Source organism: Hyperoodon ampullatus (assembly GCF_949752795.1).
Source record: "Hyperoodon ampullatus genome assembly, chromosome: 9".
In the NCBI taxonomy this organism is placed as follows: domain Eukaryota; kingdom Metazoa; phylum Chordata; class Mammalia; order Artiodactyla; family Ziphiidae; genus Hyperoodon; species Hyperoodon ampullatus.
The window spans coordinates 86,987,547-87,004,952 of record NC_136922.1 but is presented as its reverse complement, the minus strand read 5'-3'; the positions used below and the strand labels follow the sequence as shown (position 1 = coordinate 87,004,952).

The window sequence follows — 17,406 nt, the reverse complement described above, 5'->3', positions numbered from 1 at the left end:
CAGAACTCAGTCGTGGGTTACAGGTGGGAAGGAACAACTTGCTTGAAAACAGTTCTTCTCCTTCGTAACTTTCCTATTTGCTGACTTTTCAGTTTGACTGTACCAATACTCTCAATGACCAGCTACTGGAGAAAGTGACAGTGCAGGTGGAACCATCAGATTCCTATGAAGTGCTGTGTTGTATTCCAGTCCCCAGCCTACCTTATAATCAACCAGGAATATGCTACACTCTTGTTCGTTTACCTGATGATGACTCTACAGCAGGTACTAACACACAGAATGGAAGAGATATGATTAAGAGTGCATTACCACTTGAGCTCTTAAATGTCTGGACAGATGTTTGGGGTTCAAGAATTTGTTTCTTTTCCGGAATTAAATGATGGTATATTTATATTTATAAAATGAGTTACTGCTTATAGAAATATTAATTTTATAACCAAGTTTCTGAGTAAAATATGCTGGACATTTAATTGTAAAACAGAAACTGGATGTATACAGTGGTAGCCCAAAAAGGAACTCAGACTTTCTGTTGGAACAGTGTCACCACTAGTGAGGGTTCATATACCTGATGTCTCCTATGAAGGATCATGGCCTGCTTCTCCCTGATGTTTCTTTCCAGGGCATCCTAAGGACTTTTTATTTAGTAGATCCGTGGCATCATAAAATATATTGTTTTTAAGGGTCCTATAACACAAGGCAAGTGTCTAAGAGTATGTCTCAGCCTAATGAGTGGCTTAGCCAACATCTGTGTATCCACATTTGAGAAGGGCTTGTAATCTCCTTGACCTGAATGCAATCGTGGGGGGGGGTGGAGTGGGGAAGGCCTGTGAAGGAGAGCCAATTGCTAGTGCCAGTGGTATTTACAAATTGGGGGTTTGAGATCTTCTAACCTATGAATGTCAAGTATTTGTTGTACTTGATTTCTTTTCCCATTTTTCCCACCTGAGTTCTTTTCTTCCCATATTCACTGCAGAGTTTCCACAACTGTTACCCAGTTTTCACTGAAATAAGCACACACATCGCACTTACATTTTGAACAATTTTTATTACTAGTACAGGAAAAAACAACTTCTACTAATACAGGAAAAAACAATTTTTACTACTAATACAGGAAAAATCAGATAGAAGTTAACAAATACTGGGAAAGTTACAGAGTTACAAGAAATCGTAAAAGCACTAGTAAATAGTTATCCCTGGTCATCATTCATTACATTTGGGGCTTAACCTGTCTTCCCTTAGCCCCTCTCCCAACTCCCTTTTTAGATGTTGGTTCTGGGAGCCCCTGCCCAATCTTACCTGTGTTGGATGATAGACCAGGCTACTCAACTCTAGCACGAGGTAGATTCAAGTTGGCACCATTGCTGGGTCTGAACCCCAGGTTGTTCCCTCTGGCCCTGGGTGGACCCGCAGTTGCGGCCACCCTGGATCCATAAGCCCCTGGGTAGGAAGGCACTTTCCTATCTGGCCTCCACTAGTTCTCCTTCGAGCATTAGGCCATCCAACTTTAACCTTTAATTACCTCCTTTATCCCTTTCTAAGGTTTCTCTTATTCCATTCCCTTTTAGCTTCACTTTCTTTCCTGGTCTGTTTCCCTCTGGTTAGATTTGGCTTATGTCCACCAGCCAGTAATTAAGCTGGCTGTACTCTTATGTAAATAAAGCTAGTTTTACTTACCCTTATTCTAAACCAGTATCTGGGCCCAGTCGTAATGTAGCCCTATGGCTTCTGCCATCATCCTGGGATACACCATACTTCTTCAGTTTTTTCCAGTAGCCACCTCTCCATATTTCAAAATTCTAACCCCATTTTACTTCCCACTAAGTTCCTGTTTTTTAAGGGATGCCATTACTTCGCCACTTAATTTTGGAAGCAAAATGCTGAACTCATTGGTTAAAGAATCAAGCTCTCCCCAGTTGAGAATACTAGCTCCTCCCATTTCCCCAGGTTCACTTGGATAACTGATAACTCAGGTGCCTCACACCCCACGGAGTGGTTCTAACAGAATACAATAAATACAATTTTACAATATCAAAATACATAAAACAACAATATTGAAATTACAGAAGTTACATATAGTATAGGAGAAAACAACAACAACAGAAAACATTTCTACTAAGACAGAAAGCATAGGGAGGTTTTCTTACCCCTCCTTACTACGGAGTTAATTTCTTTTTAAAATACAGATCTTACAAATTAGCCCAGAGGTTTCAACCTTTGGTCTGCTGGCTATGGACTCTTTTGCTTGATGGTTGTTAGTATTTTGTCTATAAAAATTTGTCATTTGGAGAATTTTCTTTCTTTTCTGTTAAATTCAAAGGGTTTGCTGGTTGGTGTTAAAACTTAGTTATAAACTCTTGTGATTGCATCTTGGAGAAAAGAAATGGAATTCTTCCAATGGAAGTCTCAACACTTGGACTTTTAAAATTTTGTTAGTAGTCGATTTTACATTTTACCTATCATTTACCTGCTTTAAAAAAAACTCCTTTCTATTCTTTAGTCTTTGTTAGAAACTCTAAAATTTTTAATCCGTGGCCAATCCAAAGTCTTTGCTGTGCAATGAATAGAAGTGAAATACCAGGGCATAGGTGGTAATAAGAGTCTTTTCCACATGCCTTCCTTTCAGCATTTTCCCATTGCAGATATTCTGAATTTTACCAATCACCTGAATATCTATACATCAATCACCTCTGCTTGTCTCACCTCAGAAAATATATTTTCCATATAGTCACAGAAAAAAAAACAGAAATTCTATAGATTGTGATTTCCTTCAACTTGAAAACTGTATAGAATAGAAAGTAATGTAGGTTTTGGAGATAGATAAATTCGATTTGAATTCTGACTCTGTTACACACTGAGTGTGTAATCATAGGCAAGTTATTTGATCTCTAAACCTTGTAGGATTGTTGTAAGGATAAAATGAAATTAAGTAACGTGATTAGCGTGGTGCCAGACACCTAGTAAATACTTAATAGATAGAGGCTATTATTGTTTCAATTCTGAAACTATCCACTTTCTCCTTTTATCCTCTTTAACAATCAAGTCGTTCACAGTTCAAAAGACACCCACCCACCCATCTCCTCAGAAGGTTATTCCATCAACTGTTCTTACCTTTTCTGTATCTTTAAACTTTCCCACTCCTCCTTACTTTATAAGTATACAAAAAATCTATGCCATCTGAAAAAATTTACTTTAACTCAACATCAAGGTATTACCATAACTCCTTCCCTGAAATCTTGGGCAAATTGTGGAAAGAGTAATGAACATCATATAAGTCTCAGTTTAGTTAGGCCTACTTATCTTCCATCCTCCAGCGACTACTCTTTACTGAAAATTTTCTAGAAAAGCCTTCAAGGCAGCATGCTTTCTTAGTGTCCTTTCTCATCCAGCAACGCTCCTTCCTCTGAATGTTTATTACACCAGTAACAACATATATATGCAACATTCTACAAATTTTTCCCCACTTTGGACCTCTGTAATGACTCTACCTTTTTGCTTTATTACTTACTCAGAACCATTCTAATCCCTATATTGCTTTTATTATTGAACTCTTGGTCCTCATTGCATCATTATTTCTCATTTCAACAAATTTAGATAACTCATTTAAATAGCCTTCAATAGAAAATATCCATACTAAGATCAAGTTTAATAGGACATGTATATAAGTTTCTCTCTTTTTTTTTTTTTTTTTTTTGGCGGTACGCAGGCCTCTCACTGTTGTGGCCTCTCCCATCGCGGGGCACAGGCTCCAGACGCACATGCTCAGCAGCCATGGCTCACAGGCCCAGCCGCTCCGCGGCATGTGGGATCTTCCCGGACTGGGGCACGAACCCGTGTCCCCTACATCGGCAGGTGGACTCTCAACCACTGCACCACCAGGGAAGCCCTCTCTTTCTGTTTTTCATTAGGGATGCTGCCTCCCATTTAACAATTCATAACTCTTTCATATTATACATACATACTGCAGTTCTTGCAGTTCTACACTTCCTTAAACCTTTATCTTAATGAGCTACCACCACAGGATCCTGATGGACTCCAATCTCTTCGCTGAATCTGTTGTCTCCATTCCATTATTTGCTATTCAGTATTAGCCATATTAACTCCTGACATTCTGAATTAAATCCACAACTTCAGTTAAGTAAAATTTATCTGTTTTTTTACTTTGACTCACCTCCAACCACTCACTGGGATCCATATTAATGACCCTTGGTGAAACTTTGCATTCTTCCAAGCTAAGCACGTAATCTGAATTTTTACTCAAATGCTAAAAAAGCAGGATAGGTTGAACATTACTATTTAGCCACCATTTCCCCTACCTTTATCACTAGAATTTGTATCAGCCTAGCTGTAGAATCCATATTCCTCCAAATCTGACCCGTTAATGAGACTGGCCAAGATTCCAGTTTGAGACCTCATTCACCTGTTCATCTTGCAACCAACCTCCCTTTCCTCAAACACACTGAAATTTCTAACACACTGAAATTTCTAACATTTCCTCTGTGCTGACTTTGAACCTGTTTTCCTGTCCTATTTCATGTTCCCGTTTCACACCATCATCGATAGCTGTCATCTTCATTGATGCCTTTCTTAAAAGATAACATCTCTCCAGAATGCAATGTAAACATGGCATATCCACTCATTTCCTTTTTCCCCATCTTGTAGCCTTAGAAAAAACCTCTGCTTGTTGGTACCACCCAGGCTTGGTTCACAGTCTGGCCTTTAAATGGATTCAGTATGTGAAAATGTGTGAAATTACTCCTTGACCTACTCTTATTATTCAAAACAACCCCATTCTCTGGCATGCATCTTCATCTTAGGATGTCAGGAGCACTAATGTTACAAGAACTGCTGCTGACGCTCTCCCTTCAGATTTTGTTTTATGAATTTATCTCTATGTGACCATTTATTCTCTTGAATCTACCCACTTTGACATAATTGTCTGATAGATTTTTCAGGCAGCCACCCACCAATTTCCCTGTGGTAATTTCTTTTTATATATTTCTCCTGTTTCCCTTTATTCCATTAATTGTGATCAAGTTGAACAGGTTGAACTATGCATCCTAACCATTATAATGTTTCTTAATAATTCTAAGAATGATTTGTATGTATACTGTTGACTTAGTTCCAATTTTATTTTAACCACTTCTTTTCTCTTTTTCCTCTGCTCATTTTCATTGGAAAAACAATGAACGTATAAACACTATATCAGCATCTGTAGGAGGCATATTTTACCAGTGCTAAATACAATTCTTTCAAAATCCAATTGATTGCACTGTACACCTTTGCTTTGTACTTGGCTATGCTGTAGCCTCTCCCTCTATAAACATTCTACATTGTCTATCTTCCCATAAAACAGTGCTTTCCCACAGATAAAACAGATAGCACCTGTACTTTCTTTTATTCACTAGTATACACCTGCCGTCTGGCCTCAATACCACCCCTCCTGCCCCTGAGATCTGCTGATGTCCCCAGATTGGGAGCTCTGGAAGCTGCCTTCCCCTTTTCTGTAGAGCCCCCTTTAACTTCCCTGAGCCCTTCACACATTCATGAGGTTCTTCCCCTCATCCATGCTGCCTGTCCCTTTCTTTTCCCATTGGCTCCCCTGACCCATCTCAGTACTGGCCTGCCACCTTCATGGACACTAGAGAATCCAAGGATCTCTCTCTTTGCAGGCTGGGTGTGGACTGAACCTTGCTCAGCCCATCCTCTGCCTCTTCTCCCACTCTTGTCTTCGAGAGCCTCTCTGCTTTATCTTCAACATCCCATCCTACTTCCCCTACCACCTGCCAGTCATGCCACAGATGCAGTGGTCTTTTCCTTGACATCTGCTCTCTTCTTGACCTGCCCTCATGCTCCCCAGTCTCCAGCTTCTTGGTCTGCAATGTGCTGTAGTGACTCCAAATGCTGTCCCCATTCATCCCTAAGCACCATGTCTTTTCAGGTCACTCAGGCTTCTGTCTGACCTTCCATCGTTTCGTGTGGTCATGCCCTGCACTGACAGGCTCCTCTCCAACATTTTCCACAGACCACTACCTTTACCAGCTCATCCTCTTCTCACCTCGTCCACCTCCCCCAAGTTCCAACCTGGCCTTACCCACGCTGTCCTCTCCCTCCTGCATGGGCTTCCTCACACCCTTGGCCCACTCATGGGTGCACAGCTCCTGGACCCTCGACATCCAGCTCCATCCTTCTGGCTCTTTGCTACTGCACTCTGTGCAGTGTGTTCCCTGATCCTCTCAACAAGCCTCTCCTGCCCTGGTTGCTGGGCGCCATAGCCTTACCTTCCTCACTCTTCTTAGCCATTGGACCTCCTCTTCTCTACCACCTGTTTCAGAATGCTCACCTGATCTCGCCTACATCCGGGGCCCACCTTCATCATCTCTCCTTATTTCCTTCTCTACTGTATGTATAGCAAAGGAACTGTCCTACCTGAGCCATGTGACATTCTTTAAAGAAGCTACCGTCTGTGCACCTTCCAGCTGGATTCAGTTGTCTCCTCTGCTCTGTGCTCCCTTCTCCGTCCCCCATCCACTGCTCAACCCAGTTGAGTCGCCTCTGCTTCAGGCACACTGTGTTGAATCCTCACGCTCCGCCCACCAACCCATGCTCATGAGCCAGGCTGAGCTTGCCTCCCGGGCCGCACGACCCCACGACATCACTCCCTGTAACCTTTCAGGTTTCCATCCAGACCCCTTGTCACGTACTCTTCTGACACAGCTCTCAGGGAGGCTCCGGCCTCTGACTCTCCGACCTTTTCCTCTCACCGCAGCACTCTCGCCTTCTTCCCACCCTCCTGCCCCGGGTCCTGCTGTCCACCCTCCCTCCCCCTCCGAGCAGTCCTCTCTCTCCCAGACGCTCTCCTGCACCGTCCTCTCCCGTCCCATCGGCCCCTTCCTTCTGCGTGGACACCCCCCTCCGGTGCTCTCTGCTCACATACACACAACCCAACTTCCTTTCAGTCACCACTTCCATCTCCCTCAGCCTTACTCCTCCAGAGTCCTAAGCTCAGGGACACCATGCTTGCAATCCCCTCCCAAATGACTGACAGTAATCCCACTCCCCCTCCCCCAATCATTCCAGGTGCCTTGCTGGCTACATTCATTTACTCGCTGTCTCCCTGGTCCTGCCTGGGTCCTTTTCCTCCATGTCTGACACTCTAGACTCTGATGCCTCCGTCTGCCCGACTCGGGCTCATCTGCTCATGCTTCACCTCTCTGCCCAGCTGTCCACCCTGCCCCTTCCACCCAGTGATTCTCACCCGAGGATGCACGACCCCCAAGGCAAGCCTATCAGCGTCATCTTTCAGGAATGTTTTTGTGTTTTCTTCTTTGATCTTTTTGGTTTTGTTTTTGCTTTGAGCAGAGCATGGCTCACCCTCAGGTGTCCTGACAGGCCTGCCTTGGGGTCCACGCCCACAGCCCCCCTTGGGTGAAACCTACCCCCCCCCCGGGGAAGAATCACTGCTGTGGAAGCCCAGCGTGCCTCCCTGGGCTGCACTCTCCCCTTGCCCGCCTCTGGGCTCCCATCGGTTGCCATTGACCCTTGTTCCTCAAGGACCCCAGCCCTGCCCCCACTCTGACACTGGCCCGGCACTGTCCTCCTGGCACCACCACATTCCCTTCCATATTAACTCACTGACACCAGACGTGCCCCAAACCCCGGTCTGCATTAAAACACTATTCTTTTCACACACCCCTATATCCCCCTCCTGCCCCCCATCCTCTATGACCCTCAGGCACTGGGACAATATCTTTGGTGCTTGTCCTTCTTGGCGCCTGCCATTGTCTGTTACCCTAGGTTACCCCTCCTCATATCAGACCCATGACACCGTCCCCCTGGAGAGCCTTGCCCTATTGTCCTCACCTCCCTCTGTGATCCCAGCCAAGCAGACCTTTCCCTCCCTTCCTGCAGCTACTCTCCTTTGTCCTCTCTGGTGGTGGTCTTCCGAGTCCTCTCCTCAACCGGAAGTCATCACCCCAACACTGGACTTGAAATCAGTCCAGAAGCGCAGTTAAAGTAGATGATTTTCTGTGTCTGCAGTTGGATCTCCCTCCCCACCCCACCTCCACTCCCAGCAATCCCAACCCTCTCCTCCCATACAACCCCGTCAAACCCGACCTGCACCCCGACCCCAACGCCATCCCCATCCCCACTCATTCCCTGAGCTCCTCCCTCCCCGCCCCCAGCTCCCTCCCCGCCCCCAGCGGATCCGTAGTAAAGAGCCTGGCGGAAGAGTTGCACCCTTGCCACAACATTCGAGGCTGTTGCACCCTTGCCACAACATTCGAGGCTGCGGCAGCGGCCACTGCTCCCCACCCCCTGCCTGCCACCCTCCACTCCTCCCTCCCCAAGCCTCTGCTCCCACTGGCTGGCCCTGTAACTCTGAGGTTCCTTCTGGTTGGCACCTCTGAGATCTGCCTGGATTCCTACCTGCCCACCTCCCTCTTCCCGCTGCTCCCCGGTTGGTGTCCAGCCTGTGTCCCTTCCACTGCGCTCCATTCTCCATCCTCCCCGGGATGCCTCCCCTCACCTGGTCTGTCTCTGGTAGGTGACCTTCCTGTCGTGCCACATCAAGGCCCCATTTGGACATTCCTTCCTGTGACCTTTCCTCACGTGATCCGTTCCTTCCCTTTCCCTCTCTGGCCCAGGGAAAGCGTCTGCCTCTTCTCTAGGGCCCGTGATCTCATCTCAGTGCTCCCTGATGCCTGTCATCGAGATGCATTGGGTCATCCCTTCTCCATAGGGGGTGCTCCCTCCTGTGACCTGCTCTCATAGCTCACGCTCTTTCCACCCCCTGCCCTGCCACATTCTCTCCTGAAATCATGGGCTGTCATTGGTCTGGTCCTCCCACTGGCTTGGGCCACCATTTCCCTTTAGGCTCCCTTTTCCTTAGTCATGTTCTATCTCACCTTCCTTCCTCTTCTCTCTTCCCTTTTAATCAAGCCATTGCCCACAGGACTTTACACCAGGCCCCCACTTCCCTATCTTCTCCTTCCCTCACCTCCACTGCTTTCATCTCCCCTCCTTCAGACCCTGGTGTCCACCCCTGCCCATTGCCTCGCTCTCCCACTCCGTGATGACGTGGTCCAGATCTCTCCTTTGCCCTCTTTCCCTCTTGGCCATATTTTAAGACTCTCTTCTGGTTGTCCATCCCATTGTGCCTGCCCGCTCTGTTGTTCCCCAGATCCAGTCTCCTGATCATGAGACCCCACCTCCAACTCTCCACCACTCTGCCCCTTGCTCTCTCTCCCTGTGCCTCTTTGCTGCCCCCATTCTCTTCTCTGACTACACATATGGTTTGAAGGTCCCTGGTTTTCCCTGGTTCCCTGTGTGGACTCTCTCTGCCACATCCTAGGACTCCACCCTTTATAGCTCCCTTGTAATAGCAGAAGCACTGTTGATACCACCTGAATTCCTGGCCACTTCTCTGCCAATTCTAAGCATATTTGCTACCAACACACTGGGCTCCATCCACTTGAGTCCATCCTGAAGTCCCTGAGGTTACCTGCCAGTCGTTTCTGTGCAGGATGTATCTAATGTGCAATGCTGCCCTGTTTCCTCCATGTCACCACAGTCATTGTGGACCCTGTCCCCAATTGCTCCTAAGAGCCCTGGGTCTTTAAACGCCCAGGCTCTGGCATCTCAGCTGGGACCTGCTCTGCTTCTACCACTGGGCCTCAGTACTGCACAGGCCACTCCTCTTGAGCCGTGAGATCAGTGGATGTCCCCACATTCATGAGGTTCTCTCCCCTCTTCTGTGCCTACTGTCCCTTACTTGTCCCATCGACTACCTGACCCAGCCTGCTCCCTCCTTCTCATAGCTGCCCAAGATGCCTCTGTCTCTTGCTGTCCAGAGTGGGTGGGGATTGGACGTTACTTGGCCCATACTCTGCCTTTTCTTCCGCTCTCTGAGAAACACCCTACCTCATCTGCAGCATCCGTCCTATTTCCCCTGCCACCTGAGTCATGCGAGGTCTTCGCTGCCTGTTCCTCGACACCTGCTCCCTCTCTTCCGACACACGCTCATGTTCCTGACTGCCAGCTCCTGGTCCACAAAGTGCTGTCCATGGCCTCTGAAAACAGCCATAAGGACCCTACATTTCGGGTCTGCCATTTTGGAAAAGGTGGTTGTTTCTGGGTCCTCTCTGATTCTTTTTCTCACCATGCCCCGTCTCCAGCATTTTCAATGGGCCTCTACCTCTACCAGCCCATGCTCCTCTGGCCTCATCCCATCTCTCCCAGTTCCTCGCGTGCCTTACCTGTGCTGTGCTCTTCCTCCTGCATGGGCTTCCTCTGACCCTGGGTCCAGTTTGCAGGGCAAGGTTCCTGGATTCTCCACATCCACTCCCTCCTGTAGGCTCTTTGCCATCCTCTCGGCACAGTGTGTTCCCTGATCCTCGTAGCAAGCCTCTCCTGCCCTGGCTGCTGGGCACCATCACCCGACCTTCCTCACTCTTCTGGCCCATTGGACCCCTTCTCCTCTACCACGCTCTCTCACCAGTTGGAGACTGCTCACCTGACCTCCTTGGCCCAGTTTCTAGGTCTCTGCTGCTTTGCAGTCACTGCATACATAGCAAAGGAACTGTCCTACCTGAGCCATGTGACATTCTTTAAAGAAGCTACCGTCTGTGCACCTTCCAGCTGGATTCAGTTGTCTCCTCTGCACAGTGCTCCCTTCTCCGTCCCCCATCCACTGCTCAACCCAGTTGAGTCGCCTCTGCTTCAGGCACACTGTGTTGAATCCTCACGCTCCGCCCACCAACCCATGCTCATGAGCCAGGCTGAGCTTGCCTCCCGGGCCACACGACCCCACGACATCACTCCCTGTAACCTTTCAGGTTTCCATCCAGACCCCTTGTCACGTACTCTTCTGACACAGCTCTCAGGGAGGCTCCGGCCTCTGACTCTCCGACCTTTTTCTCTCACCGCAGCACTCTCGCCTTCTTCCCACCCTCCTGCCCCCGCACCTGCCAGACCCACTCCCGACACCACCGCCCTCAGTCTGGACCTGCACAGAGCCCTGGGTCCTGCTGTCCGCCCTCCCTCCCCCTCCGAGCAGTCACCTCTCTCCCAGATGCTCTCCTGCACTGTCCTCTCCCGTCTCTTTCATGCCCACAGCCCCAAACACCCCTTGTATCCCCTGCGCTTCATGACTCTCAGGCATGTGACAATATCTTTAGTCTAATTCTCCTCTTTCTCAGTGCTTGTCATTTGTCCCTTTGAAGAGTTTATCCCTCCTCATTTCAGATCTGTGACACCCCCTGCCCTTATGGTCATAATGTCCATCTGTGTTTCCTGCCAACCAGCTGTCTCCCTTCTGCCTTCCTGCGGCCGCTCCCCTTTGTCCTCTCGGGGTGGCTTCAGTGTTCTCACCCTCACTCTTCTTAATGTACTCATCACCCCCCAGCGCCGGACTTGTAATCAGTCCACAGCTCAGTTACAGTAGATGACTTTCTCAGTGCCTGGAGCTTGACTCATGTGTCCCGACTCTAACCCCCGTCCCCCCATCCCCACTGATCCCCACCCTGCCCTCCCATCCAACCCAGTCAACCCCTACCTGCACCCCAATCCTGATCCCCATCCCAAACTCCATCCCCCAGGCTCTCACCCCTTCCCTGCCAGATCCACAGTAAAGAGCCTGGCTGAAAAGTTCCACCCTTGCTATAACATTGAGGCTGTAAGAGCAGTCCCTGCTCCCCACCCCCTTGCCTGCCACCCCTTTTCCACTCCTCCTTCCCCATGTCTCTGCTCCCACTGGCTGACCCCAGTACTCTGCACTTCCTTCCAGTGAGCACCTCTGACATCTACCTGGTTTCCTACCTGCCACCTCCCTCTTCTCCTTGCTCCTCTTAGTGGTAACCAGCCTGTCTCCTTCCACCTCTCTCCTCTCTCCATCCTCCCCTGTGCACCTTCCATCACCTGGTCTGTCTCTGGTAGGTGACCCTCCTGTCGTGCCACATCAACACCCCATTTGGACATTCCTTCCTGTGACCTTTCCTCACGTGATCCGTTCCTTCCCTTTCCCTCTCTGGCCCAGGGAAAGCGTCTGCCTCTTCTCTAGGGCCCGTGATCTCATCTCAGTGCTCCCTGATGCCTGTCATCGAGATGCATTGGGTCATCCCTTCTCCATAGGGAGTGCTCCCTCCTGTGACCTGCTCTCATAGCTCACGCTCTTTCCACCCCCTGCCCTGCCACGTTCTCTCCTGAAACCATGGGCTGTCACTGGTCTGGTCCTCCCACTGGCTTGGGCCCCATTTCCCTTTAGGCTCCCTTTTCCTTAGTCTTGCTCTGTCTCACCTTCCTTCCTCTTCTCTCTTCCCTTTTAATCAAGCCATTGCCCGCGGGACTTTACACCAGGCCCCCACTTCCCTGTCTTCTCCTTCCCTCGCCCCCACTGCTTCCATCTCTCTTCCTGTGGACCGAGGATGCACCCCTGCCCGTTGCCTCGCTCTCCCAACTCCCCAGTAACATGTCCGGACCCCCCTCTTTCCCTCTAGGCCGCGATCCCCTCACAGCACCCATGTGCAGATCTCAAGACCCTCCAATCGCCCCCCGTCCTGTTCGGCCTTGCTCCCTCTGGTGTGTGGGTCCAGCCTCCCAAACAAGAGTCCGTCACCCTCCAACCACTTAGCACCCCACCCACTGCTCTCTCCCCTTGTAGCCCTTTCCTGCCCACATTATCTCCTCAGACTAGACCTCTGATACCCCACTGGCTTCACAGGTCCCAGCTGTTCCCCTGATTCCCTGTGCAGAGTCTTTCTGCCACTTGCTAACCTCCATTCTTCAGCACCTGATGAATAGCAGAATGGATTTGGTGACTGATGACAAATGCTGTTACCACCTTAGTTCCCACCCATTCCTGTGCCATTTCTAAGCATGCTTGCTGCCTGCACACTGGATTCCACCTGGTCCTTTCCAGTGTCCCTGAGGATACCTGCTAGTGGTTTGTGTGCAGGGTCTATCTGATGGTACAGCACTGCCCTGTCCTCTGCGTCACCAGTCGTTATGGCCCTTTCCCCCTTGCTCTGCGGGCCTTGGGTCTTCAAAGACCCAGGCAATGGTGTCTCAGCTCTGCTTTGCTCCTACCATCTGGCATCAGTACCGCACAAAACCTTCTTGCCTCCTGAGATCTCCCAAAGTCCCAGATTGGGAGCCCTTCAGGCTGCCCTGCTCTTCTCTGCAGTGCCCCCTTTACCTGTTCTGAGCCCCGAGCATGTTCATGATGTTTTTTCCCCTCTTCACTGCCACCTGTTCCTTTCTTTTCCCATCGACTTCCCTGACCCAACTCGTATCCCACAGACACCTTTCGTGGCTGCCCGAGACTCCAGTGTTTCTCTCTTTCCAAGCTGGCTGCCACTGAACCGGCTCAGCCCCTCATCCACCTTTTCTCCTGCTCTTGTCTCCAGGAGCCCCTCTGCTTCCTCTTCAACATCTCATCCTACTTCCTCTACCAGCTGCCAGTCACGTGACACACTCCCTACTCTTTGCCTTCTTCTTTGACCTGCCTTTATGTTCCCCCATTGCCAGCTTCTTGGTCCCCAGCATGCTGTACTGAACCCAGGCTGTCTGAATTCACACCAAAGCATGCTAGTTTTTGGGCCTACCATTTAGGAGAAAATCATTGCTTCTAGGTGCTCTCTGACCTTTCATCATCTCACCGTGTGCTACGCTGACAGGGCTGTCTCCAAGTTTCCAAAGAGCCACTGCCTCTACCGTCTCAGCCTCCTCGGGCCTCACCCAGCTCTCCCTGCCCCTCCCCTGCCTTACCCTCACGGTGCTCTTCCTCCTGCATGGGCTTCCTCGTGCCCTCGACCCACTTTCGGGAGCACAGTTCCTAGATTCTCCACATCCACTGTCTCCTTCTAGCCCTCTGTCATCCACCTCTTGATGCAGTGTGTTCCCAGATCCTCTCAACAAGCCCCTCCTGCCCTGGCTGCCGGGCGCCATCGCCTGCAGTTTCTTACTCATCTGGCCCGTTGGATCCCCTCTTCTCTCCATGCCCTCCCACCTGTCCGAGACTGCTCACCTGGCCTCCTGGTTTCAAGGTCTCTCCTGCTTTGCTTCTCTACTGCAACACAGTAAAAAGCTGTCCTACCTGAGCATGTGACATTCTTTCAGCTACCATTGTGAACCTTCCAACTGGGTTCAGTTGTCTCCTCGGCTGAGTGCTCCCTTCTTGATCCTCACCTGCTGCTCAACCCAGTTCAACCCTCTTTGCCTCAGACACACAGTACTGAATCCACAGACTCTGCCCACCAACCCACACTCAGCCCTGTGGACCTACGCTGTACTTTCCTCCGGGACCTCGTAAAGCTTGCTCCCTGTAACCTGTCATGCTTCCATCCAGACCCCTTGTTGCATACTCCTCTGACAGCTCTCGGGGAGCCTCCCCCCTCTGATTCTCCTCCCCTCTTCCTTTCCCTCCAGTACTTCGACTTCTGCCTCCCTGCTGCCTGACATCATCCCGTTCGGTCTCAAACTGCACAGAGCCCTGGGTCCTGCTGTCTGCCCTCCCTCTCTCCTCCTCCCTCTCCAGCAGTCGTCTCTCTCCCAGACGCACTGCTCCGTGTTGTGTCCCATCCGTCTGCCCTTTCTTCACTGTGGACATCTCGCCCAGAGCGCTCTGCTCAGGTGTGCACAACCCACCTTCCTTTTGGTCGCCATTCCCATCTCTCAGCCCTGCTCCTCAGGTGTCCTCAGCTCAGGGGCCACCACCTTGGTGCCCACCCTCTCTACCATGGATGGGGAATCCTAACCTGCCCCCTCTCATTCCAGGCCCTTTGTTGGCTACATCCATTTGCTCACTGTCTGCTTGGTCTGGGTCCTTTTCCCTTGTTTCTGACAGTCTTGACTCTGATGCCTCCATCTGCCCCGACTCGGGCTCATCTGCTCATGCTGCACCTCTCTGCCCAGCTGTCCACGCTGCCCCTTCCACCCAGTGATTCTCACCCGAGGATGCGTGACCCCCCAAGGCAAGCCTATCAGCCTCATTATCCCGGCGTGTTCTTGTGCTTTCCTTCTGGGATTTTTTTGATTTCTCTTTGTATTGAGCAGAGTACTACTCACTGTTCAGATGTTTTCATGGAACTCCCTTGGGGCCACTGCCCACAGCTTCTCCTTGGGTGAAATCCACCCCCCTGTCCCCATGATGATCCCTGCTGGGGAAGCCCAGTGTGACCTCCGGGGCTGCACTCTCCCTTGCCCACCTCTAGCCTCCCACTGGTTGCTATTGACACCTCTTCAGAATCTCCAAAGGGCCCCACCCTGACACTGGTCAGTACTCTCAGAACCACCACATTCCCTTCCGCAGTGACTCACTGACCCCCGACAGGACACACACCTCAGTCTGCATCAGAGTATTGTTCTTTTAACACACACATGCCACACATCTTCTACCCATCCTCAATGACTCTCAGGCATTGGGACAATATTCACTGGTCCAAATCTGGTCCTTCTTGGCACCTGCCATTGTTTTTTTCCCTACTTTACCCTTCCTCATAGCAGGCCCACGACATTGTCCCCCTGCAGAGCCATGCCCCAGTGGTCCTCCTGTCCCTCTGTGATTCCTGCCAAGCAGACCTTTCCCTCCCTCCCTTCCTGCAGCTACTCTCCTTTGTCCTCTCTGGGTGGCTTCCCTGGTCTTCCCAGTCCTCTCCTCAGCCTGAAGTCATCACCCCAACACTGGACTTGAAATCAGTCCAGAAGCGCAATTAAAGTAGGTGATATCCTCAGTGCCTAGAGATTGGCTCATGTCCCTCCACCCACCCCATTAATCCCAGCCCTACCCTCCCATCCAACCCAGTCAAACCCAACCCACACCCCCACCCTAACCCTGCCCCCCCTCCCCACCTCCCACCCCAACCCCTCCCCCTTCCCACACACCCACTGACCCCATCCCCAGCTCCCTCCCCGCCCCCAGCGGATCCGTAGTAAAGAGCCTGGCGGAAGAGTTGCACCCTTGCCACAACATCCGAGGCTGCGGCAGCGGCCACTGCTCCCCACCCCCTGCCTGCCACCCTCCACTCCTCCCTCCCCAAGCCTCTGCTCCCACTGGCTGGCCCTGTAACTCTGAGGTTCCTTCTGGTTGGCACCTCTGAGATCTGCCTGGATTCCTACCTGCCCACCTCCCTCTTCCCGCTGCTCCCCGGTTGGTGTCCAGCCTGTGTCCCTTCCGCTGCGCTCCATTCTCCATCCTCCCCTGCATGCCTCCCCTCACCTGGTCTGTCTCTGGTAGGTGACCCTCCTGTCGTGCCACATCAAGGCCCCATTTGGACATTCCTTCCTGTGACCTTTCCTCACGTGATCCGTTCCTTCCCTTTCCCTCTCTGGCCCAGGGAAAGCGTCTGCCTCTTCTCTAGGGCCCGTGATCTCATCTCAGTGCTCCCTGATGCCTGTCATCAAGTTGCATTGGGTCATCCCTTCTCCGTAGGGGGTGCTCCCTCCTGTGACCTGCTCTCACAGCTCACGCTCTTTCCACCCCCTGCCCTGCCATGTTCTCTCCAAAACCATCTGCTGTCTCTCGTCCGGTCCTTCCACTGGCCCAGGCCACCATTTCCCTTTAGGCTGCCTTTGCCTTAGCCTTCCCCTGTCTCACCTTCCTTCCACTCCTCTCTTCCCTTTTAGTTAAGCCATTGCCCACGGGACTTTACACCAAGCTGGCACTTCCTCCTCTTCTTCCTTCCCTGGCCTCCACTGCTTCCATTTCTTCTCCATCAGCCCCCGTGATGCACCCCTGCCAGATGTCCTTGACCTCACACTCCCCGTTGACAGAGTCCAGATCCCCTCTTTGCTCTCTTTCCTCTACTTCATCTTCCACTTCCCCTTCCATCTGCCAGTTCCTGGGTGGATTCAGTGGTCTTTTCCTTGACATCTGCTCCTTTCTGCCATGAAGCTCCACCTGTTGCCAGCTTCTTCCTCTTTAATGGGCGGCTGTGAATCCTTCTGCTCTCCCCCTGCTTTTTCTAGTCCACCCTTTTGGAGAAGGTTGATGCTTCTGTGAGCTTCTCCCTGACCTCTCACATCTCCCCATGCCCTGCACTGACAGAGCTGTTTCCAGCGTTTTCAATGGGCCAGTATCTCTGTCCACCAGCTCACTCTCCTCTGGTCTCCTCCCACTACTCCCGTTTTCCTTGCTGCCCTCACCTGCTCTTTGCTCTGCCTCCTGCATGCCCTTGGCCCATTCCTAGGGGCAAAAGTTCCTGGATTCTCCATGTCCACTGCCACCTACAGGTTCTATTCCATCCCACTCTTGGTGCAGTGCTTTCCTGACCTTTTCAACAAGCCTCTCCTGCCCTAACCCCAAGGCTCCATGGCAGGCCCTTTCTCACTCTTCCTGCCCTGTGGACTACCTCTGTCTACCATATTCTCCCACCCTTAGGAGACGGCTCCCCTGACCTTCTACCTCCCGGG

The 17,406-nt window shown here is 50.8% G+C and overlaps 1 protein-coding gene across 1 annotated transcript in view; it reads left to right on the top strand.

Moving 5' to 3' along the window:
- The window catches only part of COPG2 (COPI coat complex subunit gamma 2), a 123,084-nt gene that overhangs the window by 85,310 nt on the left and 20,368 nt on the right, over positions 1–17,406 (top strand). The window contains exon 20 of the mRNA XM_079711853.1: positions 93–264. Coding sequence (XP_079567979.1) covers positions 93–264 — 172 coding nt within the window. The remainder of the gene's footprint in view (positions 1–92; positions 265–17,406) is intronic.